The 21727-nt window shown below is 48.4% G+C and overlaps 1 protein-coding gene across 2 annotated transcripts in view; it reads right to left on the bottom strand.

Moving 5' to 3' along the window:
- The window catches only part of FAM20C (FAM20C golgi associated secretory pathway kinase), a 61567-nt gene that overhangs the window by 34966 nt on the left and 4874 nt on the right, over positions 1-21727 (bottom strand). For both annotated transcript variants that reach the window (XM_063343167.1, XM_063343166.1), the window contains one exon: positions 13737-13815. In XM_063343167.1, coding sequence (XP_063199237.1) covers positions 13737-13815 — 79 coding nt within the window. The remainder of the gene's footprint in view (positions 1-13736; positions 13816-21727) is intronic.

Consider the following 21727-nt stretch of genomic DNA (forward strand, 5'->3'; position numbering starts at 1 on the left):
TTCTGAACCGATCCTTTCCACAGTGCCCACCAAGCCCTGAGAGCCCCCGACCACCACGAAGCCTCGTGTCCCCAGTTACCGTCCCCGGGGGGGAGAGCCCCCTGCTCTGCCCACCAGCCTGCCCAGGACGGCACACACAGGGACTCTGACACCCTACATCCCAGCGAGATGCCGGTCTCCATCCCTGCAGCAGCCCAAGGCCAGCCACAGCATCCCACCAGGGGACAGCGAGGGGACCCTCGCCGCCTGCCCGTCCCTGGGGTACAGTCCCCCTCCACTGGTGCCCCTCTTGCCACGCAGAGGATTTTCAAGTATTCCCCACATCTATTAAACAGGAAAATACAAACAACTTCTGATATCCCTTTCCTTAAAAACTATTTTGGAAAATGTGACTCATTTACTTCTCTACTGAACAGAAGTAATATTTTCCAGCACTCCCTGAGGCTGCATTTAACCAGAAGCTAAGCCAGATGTAGAAACGTTTGCAGAGGTTTTCGTTCCTTTCATAAAAAGAAGAGAAAAAAAGAAAAAAGAAAACTGTAAAGCAAGAGACAAGGTATTATTGGGTTTTAAAGCACTGTTGGCCTTTTGATTACCCCCAAAATCAGATCAGATCACAGAGAAAACACAGCATATCACCAGCTAGAGAAGGTCACATTGCAAAAGAATGCAGGTGGTCTCATTTTTTAACAGCTAGCGCAATAGAAGCACAAATCTTCCAGCCACCAAAGAGCCTCCCCTGGTTTGGCAATTGCCACGTATAATATCTGATGAACTCCGGTGTCTCACCGCTCAAGGATAAAATCCCAGCAGGCAGGGGCTGGAGGAACAGCAACACAGGCAGAGGGAAAAAATCTCGTATTATTACAGCAGCCACGTATTTTATTTGCCAGAATTAAAACCTCTTCACAGATAAAAGTGGGGATTTTTTTCCGTCCCACAAAGCAATTTTAGATTTCTATAGAATCATTCAAAAGCAATTAAAATCCTGCTCCCGTTGATGGATTTGTATTCGTTGCTCGCAGTGATGTCAGGCTTTGAAACTCAGGGCTGTTGAGGGTAATTCTTTGGGGCTTTGGAGTCATTGCTGAGCGCCAGAAAATACCTTCCCTAAGTTCACAGATATTAAATGTCTTTGGTAACACCAAAACAGTTTCAAGGCCTGTAGCTATTAAAATCTAGAAGATATTGCAATAAAGAATGGGTGCAATATCAGGCAATCCAATACACCGCAATTTCACCCTTTATAGGGAGTGAATTTTTAGGGGAAGGGAGAGGAGAGAGAATCCAATAATCTAATAACAGTGCAGTTAGGTAAGAGGGACCAGGGAGCTTTTCCAAACTGTCCTACTGCAACCAGAGTGATAGACTTACACTGCCAGGGAAATTAAAAAAAAAGAACAAAATCCTTCACAAAGAAGCAAGTAAACAACCCACAACCAGCATCTGCACAGAAACGATTCATAGCCCTCGTCCACTTAAAGGTCTGTGTTATTTAAACCAGAAAGTGAGCCTCCAATACCACTGTTTGTTTTGGCTTGGTTTTATATAACAAAGGAAATTGTTGTTAAAAATGTAATTCAGATGTCAGCAACGCGAGGCCGCTCCCAAGTGCAGAGATGCAGAGTGGCAGGATTATACCGCTGAGCCTGAAATGGCACGGGAGGGAGCAACCCTGGGACACGGCGCCCAACAGAAGGAGCGAGCCGTGCCAAAGAGAATGGCTGTTCGGCACCTGCTGCGACACAGGCCCCGTTCTCGTCCCTGAGAAGGTCCTTCCCCTGCCAAAAGATGCAGCACATAATAGGAAAAGCATAGGTCAACAATATTGGACACAAAACCTTGCCAAACCATCAGCAAAACACTGATCAGTGATTAGGACTATTGGCTTATCAGCACCACTGAAGTCTTATCGAGACTGGCATCACCCCAAGAATCTGGTGTTTGTGGATAAACAGGACAACTTCTTTTCTTAGGCCACATTTAGTCTACAGAATTGCTGCATTGTTGCTCCTTGAAAGGCATATGCAGACAAAAGAAGATAAATAAAGCTATAATCATGCTGCTGCCTGACACGGGAGATTGTTAGAGGCCACCAGGCAGAACTGGCAGAAGACATGGGCTGCCTCAAAATGGTTAGAGCAAAATAAAGTCTTCAAGGACACCAGCAAAGCCCAGCTGAAGTCAGCACGGGAAGAGTTTGTCCCTTTTGCTGTTGCTCTGGGCGCAGCTCGGCACTTGAGCACGGCCTGGGTGATGCAGTGCAGCGGGGAGGTCGTCACGCTGGAGCTCAAAGAGAGGCAAGAATGGCTTTCTGTCCTCACTTGGGGCTTTGTGACACGGCCAGCCTAAAAGGGGTGCGTGACCATCCAAAGAATCATAGAATCATAGAATGGTTAGAGTTGGAAGGAAGCTTAGTTCCAACCCCCCTGCCCTGGGCAGGGACACCTCCCACCAGCCCAGGTTGCTCCAAGTCCCGTCCAACCTGGCCTTGAACCCCTCCAGGGATGGGGCAGCCACAGCTTCTCTGGGCAACCTGGGCCAGGGGCTCACCGCCCTCACAGCCAAGAGTTTCTTCCTAATATCTAACCTAAATCTCCCCTCTTTCAGTGTAAAACCCTTCCCCCTCGTCCCGTGGCTCCCCTCCCTGCTCCAGAGTCCCTCCCCAGCTTTCCTGGAGCCCCTTTAGGGACTGGCAGGGGCTGGAAGGTCTCCCCGGAGCCTTCTCTCCTCCAGGCTGAACCCCCCCAGCTCTCTCAGCCTGTCCTCCCAGCAGAGGGGCTCCAGCCCTCCCAGCAGCTCCGGGGCCTCCTCTGGCCCCGCTCCAACAGCTCCAAAGAAAGTACCCAGTAACCAGCTGCCCACGCTGCTGGGGATGCAGCCCGGGCTGCGGGGGGGTTCTGGGCTGCCGGCGCACATTGACAGCTCGTGTTGAGCTTCTCATCCACCAACACCCCCAAGTGCTTCTCCTCAGGGCTGCTCTCCAGCCGTTCCCTGCCCAGCCTGGATTTGTCTCTGCACGTACCCACACGCAGGGCCAGCGACACCTCACAGACAGATCCCGTATCCTTCCCACCATCCTGTCCTACACAGCCGGCAACGAGGGGAGGCTGAAAGGCAGCAACCGATTTTAGTTTTTTTCACATTTCTTTTCCTCTAAACTCAGAGTAACAGCTACAAACGGTCTCGCTCCTGCAAACCATGCTTGAGCTGTGGCTGTCAGGAAATGAAGGCAGTCGAAGCGGGGCTGTAAAAGGCTGCTCATTAGTCCTGCCTTCGTCAGGAGCTTCTTCGGTCCCAAAGACAGACGGGTCTGGGAGTGCCGCAGAGCAGGGGACTCTGTGCTCAAAGAAATGATGGGATCCAGGCCTGCAAGGAATTCCTCCCCCCATCCCTTCAGATTATGGGGTTAATTAATAACAGTTAATTAACGATGTGTCAATCATCATGAAATGCATGCCTATGTGAGAAAAGCTGCCCCTCGGGGCGCTAAGAATTGAGGCCTTCCCTGGAGGGATGTTTTAAAGAAAGCCCTTGCGACAATTTCTGCGAAGCCTGGAAGAGGATGGTTTAATCCTTTTATCTCAGGATTCACTCCTGGCAAGAGCCAGCCCCTCCCAGGGACCAGCCCAGCAGAGGCAGCTCAAAAAGAGAATCCCTGCACTACTGCCTTCCCGGTGCCTCTCTGGAGGACACGTGTCCCCAGACGAACGGGGAGCTGGGGCTGAACGCAGCTCAGAAACTACCGTGTCCTCGGTCAGAAACTACCGTGCACTCGGTGATGGGGCAGCAGGAGCCAGGGGGAGGATGTGGGGGCACCACCTCTGCTGTGAAACACCTCCAGACAAACCAGCCACCCCGTCGCCGTGCCCGCTCTCCCCATGGTGGCTTCAGGAGGGACGGGCACTGGGACACCAGCACCGAGGAGCACTGCTCTCCCGCCCCTCTGCCAGATGATCATCCCCGGCTCTTGGCTGCCGGGACACTCAGCCCCATCTGCTCGCATGGCACCGTGCCCGCTCACAAGTTGTCAGACAATTTCACGGGTGCCAAAAGAGCCTGGATTTGAATAGGTGGCCTGGATATACTGCAAAAACCCATCTCTTCTGCATGGCCTGGCCGATCACTAACGGAGCAGGACCCGTCTGCGCTCACACTGCTCACACTGCCCCGGGTACCGCAGCACGGGAGCCGAGGCACCGGGCGAAGCGTTAGTGCCCTGGGTGCTACAGAGGCACAGAAAAAGCAGCTTCTGTACCAAAATACCCAGTGCACGCCAAGGTAACTTCAAGGGACGGAGACAGGATCAGCAGCACGGACGCCCAACTCCCCAGAGCAGAGGCACGGGAGGAGCAGGAGCCCCGCGGCTCCCACGGGCAGCCACATGCAGGGCGGGCGCAGCAAAAATGGGCATGTTTGGGGTCAAATTCCCAGTTACTCAGCACTTGTACCTGGGGTCAGGAGGCTGCTATAAAAAGGCGGTGGGGAAAGCAGGCTCTGCCATGCTTGGGCACCCCGTTTGCAGGTGTCAGAGCCCAGAGACCTCAGGTTGCTGCTGCTGTGGGTGGGGGCACACGCGGTGACACTGGGTCCATGCCAAAGGGGACAGCTGCCGTCCCCACCTTGCCCAGGGCTGGCACGAGCCCTCCCTATTGCACCCCATCCTTCTCCACCTCATGGAGGAAAAACAAGGTTTTGCTGGAAGCCGTGTGTGCCACGGCCAGCCCCTGGCGGCAGAGCTGCCGTTCCAACCGCAGCACCGCTCTCCCGCCTCCCGGCTGAGCATCACTCAGGGCCCTGACACAGAACCTTGCGACATGAAAGGCTCAAAAACCTCTGGGTTTTACGCCCCAGGAATCACATTTTCTGCTTAATAAACCCCTAAAGAATCAGATGCAAAAGAGGTTTGTTTGAAAATTTTGGCTGCATTATCATATCATGGCGATTCAAGCAAGCACAAAACACAGGGAAACACAAACATGCTGGGTCAAAATTCTCTTCTTGTGTGTCAGGAGATAGAATCAAACAAAATACAAGTCAGACATACTGAAAACTAAAGAAAATAATAACAATCATTGCTAGATTTCCCCCTAAATCTACAGATTAATTTAACGCTTTCATTGCGTTTGCTGCTTCATGCCAGCTCATGAAAGCAGCTCAAAATCCACGTACAGACTGTGTATCTGCAGCTTACGGGCAATATTCCTGGGAACTACCAGAGGTCTCCGTGCACGGCCACGGCGTTGTTTGGCCTCTGGCTGGGAGCACCCCTGCAGGAAGAACCCGGACCCCCGATTAGCAAGGTTTACCAAAGGGCTGGAAGCACTAACAGGATCAGCTGGATGCTGCTGCCGAGAACAGGATCTGGCTTACGTGCTGGCTTGGGGTGTTTTATTATCCGCAGCGCATAATCCAGCACTTTAAATCGCTTCTATTTACAACAGTTTCGCTGTCCCCCCGACTCCCCAGCTCCCACACATTTGCAGACACTATTGACTCTGGGTTTTTGCTACTTCTTCACATGCAAATGAGCCTTTCAGGCTTTCTCCCTTCTATTTACCCACACGCAGAACCTTACAGCAGGGTGGAAAATTGTAAGTTAACAAGAAAAGTACAAACACTATTGATCCAGACACTGAAAATGAAAAAAAAAGTCAGAGATGTCCAGCGTGTCCTAAAGCTGTGTTATTAACAGCTATTATAGCTATTTTAAACACACTTTTTTTTTGTTTGTTTACAGCAGTGAGTCACCAATAGCACCGTGCCAAGGGCGTCATTTGGACGCTCTCTCAGCTCTGCCAAAACCTTCCTGCCTCGACCTGCCAGACGCTGTCACTTTGGTTGCGGGTCCCTCCCCAGTGCCACCCCACTTTCCCACCGTCACTGACCACAGGACCGCGTCGCCTGGACCGGTGACCTCTGGCAAAGTTGGATGTGGGTCCTCAGCCACAAGCCGCTCCATCAGACCCACTTCCCTGCTTCCCTTTCAGCAGCCCTGACTCCAGAAGCCTGCAGGAATGCTGAGGAGCATCTGATGCAGCTGGAACGCTGGGGGCTCAAATGAGCTGGATGGTAGAAGAGCAAACGCTTCAAACAAACCTTGGCACGAGCAGCCAAACCCCCACCTGCATCCTTGAAAGCGGTGGGGATCCCCAGAGCTAACCCTGCATGAGATACGGACCAGGGGCAGAGGGGGAGCAATTTACCTCCATAAAACCTCCAAAAATATCTCGTCCCAGTGGGGGAGATGAGCACGGCGCAACTTGTCTCCAGGATAAAGCCGTCCATGCGGCTCCAGAGAGAAAACGGCTTCAGCCTCTGCTTTACGCCACAAGTCTCGCACAAATCATTTTCCCTCCCTGAATTTCAGTCTCTTGAGCCTAGTTTAAGGATTATAAACTGTAGAGAAATGGAGACAAATTCCCGTGAAATATTCCTTGGTAGCAATATCTGCATATCGCACCGAAACCATTTTGGACAGATTTTTTTTGCTTAGATTTACTAAGGACATCTGAGCCCACTGCTCCACCACCGAGTGCCCCGTGTGCCAGGCCCTGGCACTTGGCAGTCAATTACAGGTTACGCATTTCATGCCAGCTCTTCCCTCGATAACGTTTCCTGCTTTTCCGCACTGCTGATACAGGGCAGAACGTGTGAAATGAGAAACTGAGGAACTGAAAGTGGGCGTCTGATTAAAAGACAAATCCACAGGACCGCATTTCTCGGTATGCAGAAAATTAAAATGAAGAAGTAGCTTGATTAAAATCAGACACTGAAGATGTTTCTTTCCTAATACACTGTGGTAACATGTAGAAAAAAATGTCAGCTGCTGCAATAACTGGCTTTTAAAGAAAAAACACCAGCATGTCTTTGTTCCCAAAGACTAATTAGCAAGATTCTCTAAGCACTTAGATCGAAGGCGGCTAATCAAGCAGAGACACTTCACTAGTGTAACATATGACTGCCCACTCGGCTCCCCCTCAAAACAGCACAAAGGGGCAGGTACAGTCAGTACCTGTGGCCTTTTGTGGCCGTGCAAGGCAAGAACAAAAATAGATATTGAGCATCACGTTATCATCTGCCAGAGAAACCCCAGCAAATGAGCTGGATTAAAAAGCAAGGCTTGAATTTGTACAAAAAGCCCCAGGCGCAGAGACCGTGGGGCTGATGTTCCTGTGAGCTGTGGAGCGGAGTCTTCCCCTCCTGCCAGGAGCTGGAGATGCCACGGGGAAGTCAGGGGAGAGGGGTTTTGGAGAGGACTCGGCCGTGGTGGTGGGTGGCAGCTTCCCAGGGCCAGGGAGCGGGATGGCGCTGAGCCCACAGACACGGTGATGTCCAGCAGAACAGCCCTGCTTTGCTGGAGGAAGGTCTGCTCCCCCCTCACAGGGACTCACACCGTTCCGTCCCAGCTCCGAGCAGCTCCTGCCCAGCTCCAGGGGCAAAAACCTGGGGAGAACCTGGGGATAACGCAGGGCAGCTTGGCTTGGGGCAGAGAGAGAGGGAAAGAGGTTTGTCTTCCCCTTGCTGGCTGCCAGCATGGTGAGACGCTGCTACCATGTGTCCCTGCAGATCCCAACGGGGATGGACAACCTTTGAGCTACCCGGACTTTGCAGACTTTGACTGGTGTCACTTCACAAACATGCTTGCAGAATTTGAGAACAAATTTCTCCTGGTGAACATCTCAGCCAGCAGCTGCTGAGCTGTGGCAGAGGGAAGCGCTGCGCTCAGTGACAGGGAGAAGGTTTCAGCCCGGGTTCCATCCCTGTCCCGGGCCAGCAGCCAGCTTCCGCCTGCATCCACAAATCACTGCAGATCTTCCAATCTGCGTAAAAAGATTTGGACCAGAGACACTGCTGAGTGCTAAAACACGATTTGCACTGAGGTACTGAAGAAGTATGATCTGAACAGGATTAGTTATAAATGAGAAAAACAGTTCATGCGTGATATATCAGAAATTAAAGAACTAAAATACTACATGGCAACCTCTACTGTCTTTATGTGAGTCCACATTCAGATCTCACATACTTTAAATATCAAGTGACACAATTCATGCAGTTTACTCTAGATTTATTCCTGATGTAAGTACAACCAAACGCGCCTGTCAGTCTCACTCAGGCAAATGTTTCAGCAGGGATCTGGCAGGTAAGGATTGGGATGCCCTTAAAAAGCCCAAAACGCCATGGATCAGGTCCACAGATTATCCAATTACTGACTGTTTTGTCCAGCAGCGAAGAAAGCATTTCTTCTTCATGAGGTAAGCACTCCTTGCAATTTTTAAATACACCTATATAAAGTGAATGCTGGGATTACCAGCTTCAACCTTTCAGGCCAGTTTATTCAGCATTAGGTCTCCAGGATCATCCCTCGCGCAGTGCCAGGGTTCTCCGGGGTCCGGGCAGCACTGGGTTCGGTCGCACATTCCATCCTGCCAGAGTGTTAATCCCGGAGGGATTCTGCCCAGCAGCCGCTGTGTGCGGATCCCACTGCTCTAGCTGCTCAGAGAAAACATCGCAATTTGATTTAATTGCTATGTTGACTTATAACAGTATGTTTATACTGGATGTCTGCCAGCTGAAATGCAACAGGTTTGCAAAATGTATTTCCTCAAAACAGCATGAGATATGCCGTGTAATAAGGAAAGCAATCTCCCAGTGGCCCCGATTCTGAAGTTCACTTCGACTCCTCTGACTTGGAAGCAATGCTAGCAGTTCAGAAGAATTACACCAGCCTAATTGGTATGATAATCAGGCCTGGAGGCTGCCTTTCGCAGGTACAACACTCACGCTGCAGCTTCAGGAAGGGAATATTACTGTAGGAAATGAAAGCGATTAACAGTTGTTTGTGTTACGGGGATTGTTTGGTCTGTTTAATATCCCTACCAAAAGATGCATTATTTGTTGAGCAACCCAAAAAGGAAATCAAAGAGAAACTTAAAGAACACTGCTAATCCTTTGTCACTATAAGTATGACATTTAAAAGCCACCAAAAAACTGCGCTTTGCCAATCGAAACAAAAATATTCTCTTCCCTGTGACCCTGGCTGCTCGATTTCAGCCCAGCTGACAGCGCCTACATCTCCGAGCCCAAAGACACGCTACAGGAACCCTGCAGAGCACGACAGACAGGTGTGCTGGTTTTAACCCTGCAGAGCACCAGCTCTGCACCAGAGCGTGGCCACCAGCCGACCCGGTGGCCGGCTGCGCGCTGGGCCGTGTCCCCAGGGCTGCAGGACCAGGAGATGCTCCCCATGGGCACCATCACTTCTGCAGCAGCGAGCGTCAGGAGGGACAGCAGGGGAAGAGCGACAGACAGCATGGTCACCAGTGTTTGACCAGTTAATCACAGAATTGTCTAGACTGGAAGGGACCTTTAAGGTCACCGAGTCCAACCATTAACGCAACGCTGCCGAAGCCACCACTAACCCATGTCCCTCAGCACCACATCTGCCCAGCTATTAAATACCTCCAGGGACGGTGACTCAACCAAGGAACAGGATTTCACGAGATGATCGCCTGTGATTCACGGAGACTGGATTTTGCGACCCCAAAAGTCTCTTCTGGCCTGGTATCACCCTGACGCTAATTGGTTCTGCTTTATTAAAAACTTTAACCACAAACTTCAGCTGCTGAAAGAAACAGCCACGCGGCTCTTACCAACCCTCTGCTGTGACTTGTAAAAACAGAAGAAAAGAAAAAAGATGTTAAAAATATCAAGAAAATCTAAAGCTGGAAGAGAACGGGCTTTTATCTGTTTCAGTCAAAAGTGAGTTCACTAGATACAGAGTACTTCTTTGAATGGAACAAATAAACCTCAAAGATTTTATAATGAATACCCTTTCTACACATTTCTACAAAGCACCCCATAAAACTGGGAATGAGAGATGTCACTCTTAAACACATACCACAGGACACTTTTCTCACGACTCCAATAACAAGGTATCATTTTCTATTCGATCCTATTCGGCTTTCCCATAAGGAACTATAAAAACCTCTCTCAAAATCCTGGCACCAGCGTATGCGATAGGAATCCCAACACTGACTCTGCTGGAGCAGAATCTCCCCCTTCAAGAATAAAGCCTTGGGAGGAAAAAAAAACAGTGTGTTGGTTTTGTTGCTGAGCCAGCTATTTAACTCCACCAGCTAGCAGAAACAAAGGGAAAACAAATAAAACTATAAAGCGCATGTTCCTTTTGGACAAATAAGCCAAAACCCTTTGAAATTTATGGCTCTACACCATCCCTACCTGATAAGTCATATAGAAAGCTGCAACCGCAGATATCAGCGATCACGTAAATAAATTTTATTATGCTGTACAATACTAGTACAGTTAGACACACTAATCATGGGAGAAGGGGAGGTTGCTATTTTTTTCCTGTCCCATATGGTAATAATTTTGTATGATTGAACTGTTATGAGCTAAATAAAACTACACATTAACTGTAAGATACATTGCAAAAACATTAAATCTTCCCTGGAGTTTCAGCAAATACTTGCTTTTTCTATGATGCATTTGGAATTAGCAAAGGAATCTACATTGGGCCATAGGATTTATAAATAGATTTGGCTCCCTCTGCAATACTTTATGGGCAATTATTTCAGAAATGAAGATGCAGAGCCACAAATAAATAAAATAATTGCAGCTGATCAGGCTTTATTTACGGCTATCACGTTTCCCTGACTGTCAAGCTTCCCTCCTCTCGTCTGCTCCGCTGGCCTGAACCAACGGCCAGGTAAAGTGTCATCAGTTAATGTCAAACACCGAGCACAAAAGGTGCCAGAGGCAGATTCTGGTTTCCCCATCTCCAAATCCCACCTGGGCCTGCCTGGAGCTGGCTTGTGCCCTGGATAAATTCCACATGGAACTGGGAGGCTGGGAAAAGGCAGAGAAGTCCAACGGTTCTGCAGGGTTCCAGCAGTGTGCCTGGAAGTCCCTGCCAAGCTCTGGAGACCTCCTCTTCCCCTTGCAAATGCCCGGCTGCATCAGGGGAGGGTTTGCATGGTCTCCCCCATCTGCCACAATCCTGCCCAAACAGGCAGGAATTAAGTTTGGAAGATGCCAACTACAGCTATGTACAGCAAAACCAGCTTTCCAGGTAGTTCAACTGAACCAAACCCGATCAGAGACTGGCCTCACACCTACATCTCACCCGCCATGGACCTCACACCATTTCGCTTCAGTACTTCGAATCCCAGAAAGGGTAGGAAACTCAGGATGACCAATGTTCCTTTCTGCTGCTTTGAAAAGCCATGGAGCCGGGAACACAGTAACAACTGAAACACACAGGATGCACCACATGGACATGTCCTGACTGTCCACCAAGGGCCTCCTTCAATGAAGTGATCTCAAAAGTAGCCACCACGATGATATTTTATGGTCCTCAAATTAAACTATTTAGAAAAAAAATGTCCCTTACACTGCCGGTTCTGATGACCAGCGATGTCTGCCCCTGATCTGCGAGCTCCCAGAACTCTCCCAACCTGGGAAGGCATAGCCAGCTTTGTGAAGCCTGGATCAGAAGGGTACCCTGCAAAAAAGAGGGAGCACCAGAAACAGCCTGGAGGGTGCCTAGGGCCTGAAGAAGGTCCTAGAAGAAGAAATTTAAAAGCCTTTTCTTGGCTTTTTCTGTAGTTCCAGGCTGCTTATTTTTGTATAAAGCAACATATAAAGATGCTGCAAACCTCTCCAAGAACTTCATCATCAACAGTCCACGAGCTAGTGAGAGAGGCCAGTGGGACCAGATGCCAAAAGAACTAGGAAGATTTACATGAGCCGAGCATCTGTCTCCCTGCTCACTGTTATCAGAATGAAGACAAATGCTTGCAAACATCCTTATTCAAAATCACTAATGTGTTCGGCGATGCTCAGCAGCCACATTGCTCCTGTAAGGCGTGGTGCCTGGGAACACAGTGCTGAACGCTCTAACGCTGCTTATTCCAGGGGCGTATGTAACGCCGCGAGAAAATAGGGTGCTGCTGCCCTTGAAATCAAGCAAAGGGAATGATTAAGACATCATCATTTTCTGTTATTGTTCTAGTGGATGCTAGTAATTGCCTCTACACAGGAACGTGGCTACACCTCTGCTGTCATCCATCATCTTGCCAAGGCTGTGTATGTACAGTAGGAACGGTAAACTTTTGATTTGCCCTCATTAGCATTCCCAGAATTACAATGTCACACCAATGATAAAGACTGAGATTATCTGCGTCTCAGCAAATGGGGAAGAAACAAACCACACACCACGTGAAAAGCCAAGAGCACAACCATGATTCCGCTGAACAGTTAAAGGCGGCTCGAACCTGCCTGGTTCTTGATTTTGCATGTGGGACAGGACTCAATTAAGAATTGTGCCTATATGTATCGAACTTGCAGATACAGGGGATGGACCCATGCATTGACGACCTGATGACCTGAGCATTCGGGGAGAGAGCAGAGAGGGGAAGGGAAGCTGTTGGAGCAGGTGCTCTCTGAGACCGCCTTCCCTCTGCCTTGCCACTATTATCTGTGCTTCCTCTCACCGCTCCCAGGCAACCAGTGATCCACCAGAAACAGGCAGAAATTTGTGTGCAATTTGGGAAACAACACAGAGGCATTTGGCCTTAGCACAAATGCCATGGGCTGCCTGGAAGCTGATAGGATTTCCTTGTGATTCCCAGGACAAATGCACACAGGGAGGGTTCCCGCTCAAACGGGACTTGAAGGAAAGTGGGAGCCTTCTGGCAGGCAAATAAGATCAAGTCAAATCCATGCTTGTCTGAGGCCAGTCTATAGCAAAATCTAGAGCAAAACAGGGAATTTCTCTGTCTCCAGCTCACCCCTGAGCTGTGCTCCCCGCTACGGCTGTAACACAATGCCAACACGTACTCCACGCCACTTGTTCTCGGTTACTTTAGCCTTTTATGGACCATCTTAGAGGAAATTAACCGAACTTCCCTACAGTGGGAACAAAAGAAGGAAAATAATTTATTATTCCAGCGGTGCCCTTGACACAGATACTGAGTAGCTTCATTAAACATTTTGCAGCCCCGAGTGTCTTTGCTAAACCTTCTACGACAGGCGCAAAGCCATTTTCACTATTACAACACAAACATACAGGTCAGGATTCAGACCTCATTTACATCTGCTTTGTATCTGAATAACTTCCCTCATCTCAATGGGATCCGGGCAGGCACAAACCAAGGCTGCACCATCCCAGTCCTTCCCTTTCTCTCTAGATTCATTACCTTGCAGGACCACTCTCGGATAAACTCATTTTCACAGAGTCAGCATAGTCGCAGCCAAATGACTAATACAACCCTTTAATACAAACAACAATAAATCAACGGATTAAATTATAATTTATCAGACAAACACTATTTAGCTCTTCCCGAAGCTGTTCTGAAGGATCTCTCCTGTCTGGCCATATTCCAGAGGAGCACTGACACTAGATAAAGCTCAGACCTGGGGAGTAAGTTTACATACGAAAGAAATGCTGAAAACATCCTGTATTTATGAAGGGAGATCTCACAGGGATCAGACTGAATAACATTCCTGAGAAGCCTGTAATGTATCTGAAGCCCTCAGCGTCCCTACCAAAGCCCACAAGTCTTCAACAGCCCCGAAGCTCCACCTTCAGCAGCAGCCTGGGGAATCAGGCACTCGAACCTCGAGAGACACTGCACCAAACTTTTAACCGCTTCAAAAATGGCAACAGACTATTCCACCACAATTTCACTCTACAACAGACTTCTTGTACTTACTTCATGGGTTTGAACAATGCTTGTCCATAGTTCTGGAACGTCATGATCAGCTTCAGCTGGGTGCCTCCTGATTTCATCGCTGTGGGGAAAAAACAAAACCGCTTTAAAACGCTGCATGTGGATCTACTTACATTCAGCTTGCTCGAAACAAAATCATTTATCTTTTGCTCTGTATTAGATTCAGCACTGCGGTACCTGAGCAGCAAGCAGGGTAATCCTAACTGGACAACAGATCTTTCAGCGTGGGCAGAGCACCGGGGAGGGCTTTGGGCTGCCGACCAGGACTGGAGAGGGACTGTATCCCTGATGTGTCTTTGTCTCCTTCAATTGGCCACAGGCAGGACCAGTATGGGCTCCATAAACACCCAACTGAGCAGCATGTATAGGAACAGACCCTTGCCATCCTGGTTTCTCCATCTTCAATCACTTCTGGAGTTCTGTTAACAGGGACCCACATTGGGAAGGCAGATGGGGTGCTTTGGAAGACAACTGTGGCTGGGATGTACAGTCCAACACACAGCAGACATCTCCTTAGTTAAAAGTATGAGCAGATACCATAGCCATCTCTGATCTCTGCTGTGCGTTTAATACTTGCTGCTGAGCAGTAGGAATGTGCAAGTTCACCTCCTCTATGCCCAACAGACATACAGCCAAGCCCACCCATTCACTTGCAGGGACCCCGGTGGCCCGTGCAGGAGAGCAGAGCTGGCCCTGCCGGGGGGGCAGGACTGGGGTCCCCGCTGCGCACCCGGGGACAGCTCTGCCCAGACATCGAACACGCTCACTTCCCAGCTGAGAGCTGATGGGAATCCAAGACGGACCTTCACTCATATCAGTCTGAACAATTTGGACAGTATCATGTTAACAGCCAGATTATAGCCATTCTAAAGTCAAAGAGAACTTTTTTTTATATAAGAATTCAGAAAAAATGCATTTTACTTGATGATAAGGTTACTTAAAAAGAGATAAATATATACCTTGGCAAACCAGCTGCTTTTCTCTATCAAAAGTGCTCTCGGTCAGTGAAATGACCTACACCCTGACTCCTTAATTCCCTGCTGTGTTCGAGGAGGCAGGCCACGGCAGTCGTGTCTGTGTGGATGAGTCAGTTCTTTAAAAATGCTTCCTAGGAATGATCAGATAATCAATCCCTTTCTCTACAGTTCTGACAAAACCCGTGTCAACTGGAGAACTACATAAATGTCAAGTTACCTTGCTCTGTAAATTTTGGCTTAGAGCTGCCCTCGTTCCACCTATATAGCTTGTACATTTTTTTCTCTAACCAATGCCATTAGCTGCACACCCTTTTAATTACTCATCTCTGTGCCTTATTACTGATAGGTCATCAGCTCTCTTTCAGCGCTTGTAATCTATATTTTTGCAACAAAATGCTATGCAAATCTGGTCAGTGTAATTACACTTCCCCTAGAATAAAATCCCTCCTGCCTTGCTGTTTTGCTGACCCCAGCCTTCTCTTGCATTTGCAGTTTATCCCAAAGGAACAAACAAATAATTAGAAATTAGAGGGCATTAAACAGCTTGCACTGAACAGGTAAAGCAGAAGCACGTGGCTTTCACAAATTAAACTCCCCCCCTGGTGCAGAACGGTCCGGAAGAACGGGAAGAAGGAGCAGTAGGAGCTTCCATCGCTCGCCCAGAGCCTGAAGGCCAGGAGAAGCAGCAACCCTCCAGCCAAAGGCCCACGTGTGCTTCCCTGGGACCCCCACAGCCTGGGGACCCCCACGGCCTGGCTCTGTGCTGGGGACCCTGGTTAGTCTGGCCACCAGCCCGGGACGCATGGCCACCAGCCCCGCCGCCTGCCCTGCCCCGATGCAGCCTGGGGCGTGGGGGTTGCCCGGCTCGTTAAGGCCTGGCCTGTGATTTGCCCGGGCTGTCTCCGTACAGCTCAGTGACACCAGCCTCGGCAGGGCAAAACTGCCCCCGTCCTCTCAGGAATAACTCTCTCCAGCCCAGCAACCTCAACACAGCTGGTTCCAGACTGCTTTTCTCTAAACTTTCTCTAAAATTTATGTAATTTATGCTGCTTCATTCAATTCTGAGGAATTCAGGGCTTAGCGATTGGCTCCCTCTCCTCCGTGACACATGTACGTCCAAAATATAGCCAAGATCCCGTAAACCCGTCAGAGAAAAGGGAAGGATAGAGTTTATTTTGAGGTCCGGCTGGGAAGCCAAGCGTTTGGGAAATCACATCAATGCAAAGAAGAAGAAAAAAACATATTCCTGCATGCCCTTTTCTAGGCATGAAGCTTCAGATACACTAAGAGGCCTGGCTTCTCAACAAATTGAAGCCACTCGACAGATAATGATTTTGTTAGCAGCCGAACTCAACAATGAGTGTGTCATCACCAAGCAGGGAAATGTATGAAGAAGATTAACAATTCAGAATAATTCTTCCATGAGACACAAAGGCCTGGTTTCCTGTCAGAAGGAATTGAGCTGAAGTAAGACAAAAGCATCTCCCTGGTCTTTTTAGATCCATCTTATTGTATTGCCTTAATTGGTTGCAATAGGAGTCTCAACCAAACACAAGTTTTGCTGGCACATTGTCCCCCCACTGCTATTGGGAGAAAAGTTTGGACACTGGTGGGAAGGGTGTCCCATGGTGCCTTACGGCAGGGCACGCTGGAAGCTACGTGCGTGGTGGATGGCAGCCTGTGCCCAAGCTCCATGTTGGTGTCCCCCCACATCACCCGGGCCCACGAGCAGACATGCCCGCTGTGGCTGCTCGCCCAGTGCCGCAGAGGAGCCGGCCAGGTGGGATGGGATTCAAAGCCACCCTCCAAGCCCACACTAGGTAGAGTCTAACACCATAATCCCTGCAGAGGGGGAAACACTCGAGCTTAGACTGTCCTTTCGGACTCAACAAAACCCTCCGTGCGCCTCTAAACTAGGCAGACTTGGGAGCAGCCCGGGGTGCCCAAGTCTTGGGGGTGGCAATTCCAGAAAAGAGCAGGCCCCACTGGAGATGATTCCCTCAGAGCTCGAGGTCAGACTGCTTCCCTTGGCCTAACTTAGCGTTACATCTGCCTACTGGCTTCCCTCTCATTTTCTGAGCTGTATTCCTCCAGGAGCTTCCTCTTTCGCTCAAACCTCCACTAAACACGTCCCTCAGGCCATTATGGCCAAAGAGTGGGAGCCCCATCATCTTCCAGGAGCTTATCCTCAACAAACATCGTTTGCTTATCTGGATGTGCCCTTGTCCCTTCACCCACTGCCCACAGGAACCTTTCTCAAGAATTTCTAATACTCAGAAGCAGCATATACAATTTTCCAAGAAAGTGGAGAATGCTACACCATTGTAGTCTGTCACGATCAGCAGGCTGAGGGATTTTTAAGAAGGCCTTGCAGCCTAAGGCTGCACTGACTCCAAGGGAAACTCTGGTCGCACTCTGAATTCACCTTTTTTTTAAGCTTTCTGAATATACTGTAACATCAGAGGTCATGAACAGCTCTGTAAAAGGCTTTATAAACCTGCTAGCTCCCAGCAGGTACCTCAAATCAAGTCTCATACAGCTTCTGGACGTACTGGCACAGTGTTAAAAACAAATCCCAACACAATCATTACTTTTTATCTTCAGGCAACTCAAAGTCTCTCTTTTACCCCTGAAATAGAAGGGAACGAAAAGCAGCGTTAACCTTCCCTGTTAACCCAGTGCAGAGGCTTTCGGGCATGAACAGAATCTTCCTAATTTTAGGCGGCTTTGCAAAAAATTCCCTGAGATGTCCTTTAGCTTGAGTGTCTGTGGGATTAGAGTCTTGTCTAAAAACCAGTGAAACTGGTGGGATTCCTTCTGTTTTCTCTGATGGACTTTGGACCAAGCCTCCAAAGATCCCTGCTCCACCTCCACCAGGGAGCCTGCTGTCAGGACCACGTGCCATGTCTGCTACGTCCCCACCTTGTCCCCTCACCAATACAAGACATGAATTTCCCCCCGATCCACAGACACCATCCAATACAAAGGATGCGCTACCTGTCATCTCTCAATCATCATTTTAGAACTGCGTTCTGCAGGATTTCTGACTCTCTCTTCTAAAGCCTCTGGTACCAACCACTCCTAGAGAGCCAATGTTGCCCAAAGGGCTTTGACCCAGAAAAATTTGGAATGTGAACTGGTCTGGCTTTCCAGATCCTCTGTTTTGCTACCCTCATCCTACTGGCCTGTCTGGACTGTGTGGTCTTCTGATGGAGAGCGAGAGTCCCAACAGGACCTCTGAACCTGGCTTTCGGTCAGAATCCAACAAACATTTTAAAATGTCTTTAATTATGCAAAGCTAATGCCTGAGAAGTGAGATCCAGTCAAAGCCTGGGATGCAGCAACATCTGAAACAGAGGATGTTCAGATCCATTTTGGATTCCTATTTATAGATCAAGCTTAAATCTAACATAAACATGTTGATTGGCTTTAACTAGTAATACTCTGCCCCAGGCTAGAAACATGGCCCTGTTCAAGTCGTAAAGAACAAATTTCAAAACAAATTCAAGGCCTCATCATCTCTTAATTTGTTCTTGTTCAGCCAATTCTGCTAACTTGTTTTTAAAGGCCTTTCTTAGTTTAGCCAAGAGAGTAAAAGACCTGTGGAGGGGAAGAGATCTGTGAAATCATTCAGAGGCTTTGTTGTACATTTTAAGTCCCCTCCTTTCATCTGGAATTGCAAATCAATCTGTTGACTCTTGGCAGATTCATTGTTTTCTTATACAGTAAATCAATGATGCTGCATTTCATTATGTTTTTCACACGTTCCCAACAGCACATTTTCCCTTCCTTTGGATGAGATTTTTATAATATCCTTTAGCACCAGAATTTAGGTTCAATATTAGGCGTCTTGTCTTTTTCTTTTTTTTTTCCTGACTTGAAGCAGAGCCCACCTGAGTTAATTGCAGCATTTATTCACTGCGTGAGTAATCTTGCGTGCTTGCTTTCTAATTACTGCCTGTACAAACTGAAGGCATCGCAGGTTCCAAAATGAACTCAGTCAGGTAATGTTTCCAAACCTTTCCAATGAAAGAATTTAAAGAATCAAAAAATAAACCGCAACTAAAGACAGGACTCGGAAAGCCCCCAGCACAGCCCCTCGGACAGCAGGACGAGCAGGATCGAGCCCACGCTGCCTCGACAACCCACCGGGCCATATTTGTCGTTAAACTGCTGACAGTGCTGCCGCAATTATGCACAGACGTCCTGTAAATATGCAAGAAAACAGCTAACTATGGTTATTTATGCATGCAATAAACAGTTATGAAAGGCAAAGGAAATGTGCAATTGCCTGTGCATGTGCTGCTTGTGAAAACTGGGTTTCAGTGCTCAGTGGAAAAACAATTCTCTCTAGGCTCCTATTTATGGCAAGAGGAAATTTTCAGTGAATTAAATCAAATTAAGAGCTATCCCTTTATGCTGAACAAAACGAATAGGTGATACATACATTGATGCAGGGCAGAGAACACACCCTCAGCTCGAAAGCCCTGGCCAACGCTGCCCTTTTCAAGGCCAGCTCTAGGTGTCACTGTGGGAGCTGAGTGTGACGCTCCTTCCCGTCCCTGGATTTGTTCCATTTAAACTTTAACATCAAGAAAATGTCACCTTGGTGCTCTCTGCTCTGGGGAATTGCTTCTGTCACCGTTTTCATTTTAAAATAACACTGCACGTTAGAGAGTCGTGTGAGCGGGTCTGATAGATGGCGAGGATCAGGCTGGTCACCGCTCTCCCCCATAAATAATGCAGGCTGTGAACAGAAATTACAGCGGGGCTAAGAAAGCTGTTTAGCTGCAGTTTGGGTCTAATTACTGTAGGTATCGAGAACCCACACAGCAAATCACCTAATTCTATTAGAGCCAAAGCAAATCTGAATGCTGGGAAGAAACTGGATAAAGCAATATCCCATTTCATCTAATGCATGTAAGCCTGTGTATTTGATTGTCCTGCTTGCAAAAAGAAGCCTGAAGATCGGGCATTATGAAGGTTTCCATTTATTTTATACTTCTAACCTGACATCTTTGCAGCAACAAAATGCAAAAGAACAAAAAATGACCATAAGGAAAAAAAACCCCAGACAAATTAGAAGATATGCATGAATATGCAAAAGAATGGAACAGCCCTATAAATGTCCTTTGGTCAAATCTATTGCTCTTTATTAATCAGCTTACGCGCTTTTGAATCTCTGCTGCTGCTCTGCAGCAAAGCTGAAAACTGGCAGGTATTATTTTAACGCATATATTTTTAAACATCCAAAGAATATGGAACATAAAATTAGAGATGCTGCACTGTGTGATTAAAAAAAAAAAGTATATTGTTTTTACTTTTATTTATGTAATTATTGTTAATACAATATGCTCTTTCTTGCTTTGCAACCTGACAAAGCTCCTGAATCCCATCAGGGGCGGGCAGCGGAAGTTACCAGCAAAATTCAGATCCTGGCATCTCTACGCTGCCGAAAGCCCCCTTCCATTTCCATACGCTTGATTTTAGATTGGGATTTATGTGTAGGAATCATTCCCTGTCAGCTCCCGCAGCGACTGATACCAATATCAAATGCACCTCATGTTTTAATTGATGGGAATTATCCTGAACCATCACTAGAACCCATGGCTCTGTTTTCGTTAGGGGCAAAAGGGGCCCTACCGTGCTCTGAAGAGCCTTGTTCAAACATTAACAGAGAGACAATCCCGTAGGAAATCGCTAATAACAACCATAAATCTTCCTCCGTGGTCCTGTGGCCCTTTTCCCCCATCGATCTGAAAGCTCTATCAAAACCATAATTAATGGAAACCTCACTACACATGTATATGACACATTAGGTGAAATCATGGCCCCAGGGAAGTAAATGGCAAAACTTCGACTTACGTCACCAGGATCAGGATTTCACTCCTATTTTTCATGATAACCACTTTGCTGCTAGGTTAACTGCAGCATAGAGAGGTTAAGCAACATGCCCAGAAGCACAAGTGAAGATCAAGACCAGAAGATCAAGTGAAGAGTGAGTACTCAGCTACTATTTCTCATTCCTGCTTCCCTCCTTCTTCCACCCTCTTCTACGTCCCTACATCAACCTTAACCATCCCACTGCTCTGCAGAAGTGACAGATGTCACGGCTCGAATGCTGCCGAGTTTGCTGCAAACCCTGCTCTCCTCCTGCATAGACAACACGGCTGAGCTCGAAAGTGTTGAAGAGGCCAGTATCACAGAGTGGTCTGGGTTGGAAGGGATCTTAAAGCCCATCTGGTTGCACCCCCCTGCCCTGGGCAGGGACACTTCCCACCAGCCCAGGTTGCTCCAAGCCCCGTCCAACCTGGCCTTGAACCCCTCCAGGGATGGGGCAGCCACAGCTGCTCTGGGAAGCCTGGACCAGGGGCTCGCCACCCGCACAGTATCAATGCACCCAGCAGCCATGCGCTACAAAACGCCACTGCGGCCAAGGCATTTTGTGTAAACCTCAGCAGATGAGCCAGGAGATGGTTTGGTTGAGCACCATCCCTGCACAGAGCTGGGGACAGCGTGGGCACTGCCTGGGGCACCGCCGCTCTGTGAGGACAGGGAAGGGCTACTCGAGGAGATGATCAGCTGGGCCATGTCCCTTGTCACCCTCCAGCGCAGACCAGAGGAGCATGGGCAGAGCCTGCTGCTACCTGCGGTGTCACCGCTGAGCCAGAGAAGGGACAATACATAGAATCATAGAATGTCAAGGTTGGAAATGACCTTTAAGATCATGGAGACCAACCATCAGCCTAACTCTGACAAAATCACCAGTACCCCATGTCCCTCAGCACCATGTCTGCCCAGCTTTTAAATACCTCCAGGGATGGTGACTCCACCACGTCCCTGGGCAGCCTGTTCCAATGCTTGATAACCCTTTCAGTGAAGAAAACTTTCCTAATATCCAATCGAAACTTCCCTTTCACAACTTGAGGCTTAATTGTCAAACCCAAGCTCCTTAATGAATCACTCCTATCCAGAGTTTTAGGGACAGAAAACCCA

This window comes from Chroicocephalus ridibundus, chromosome 8, assembly GCF_963924245.1.
Source record: "Chroicocephalus ridibundus chromosome 8, bChrRid1.1, whole genome shotgun sequence".
Taxonomy (NCBI): domain Eukaryota; kingdom Metazoa; phylum Chordata; class Aves; order Charadriiformes; family Laridae; genus Chroicocephalus; species Chroicocephalus ridibundus.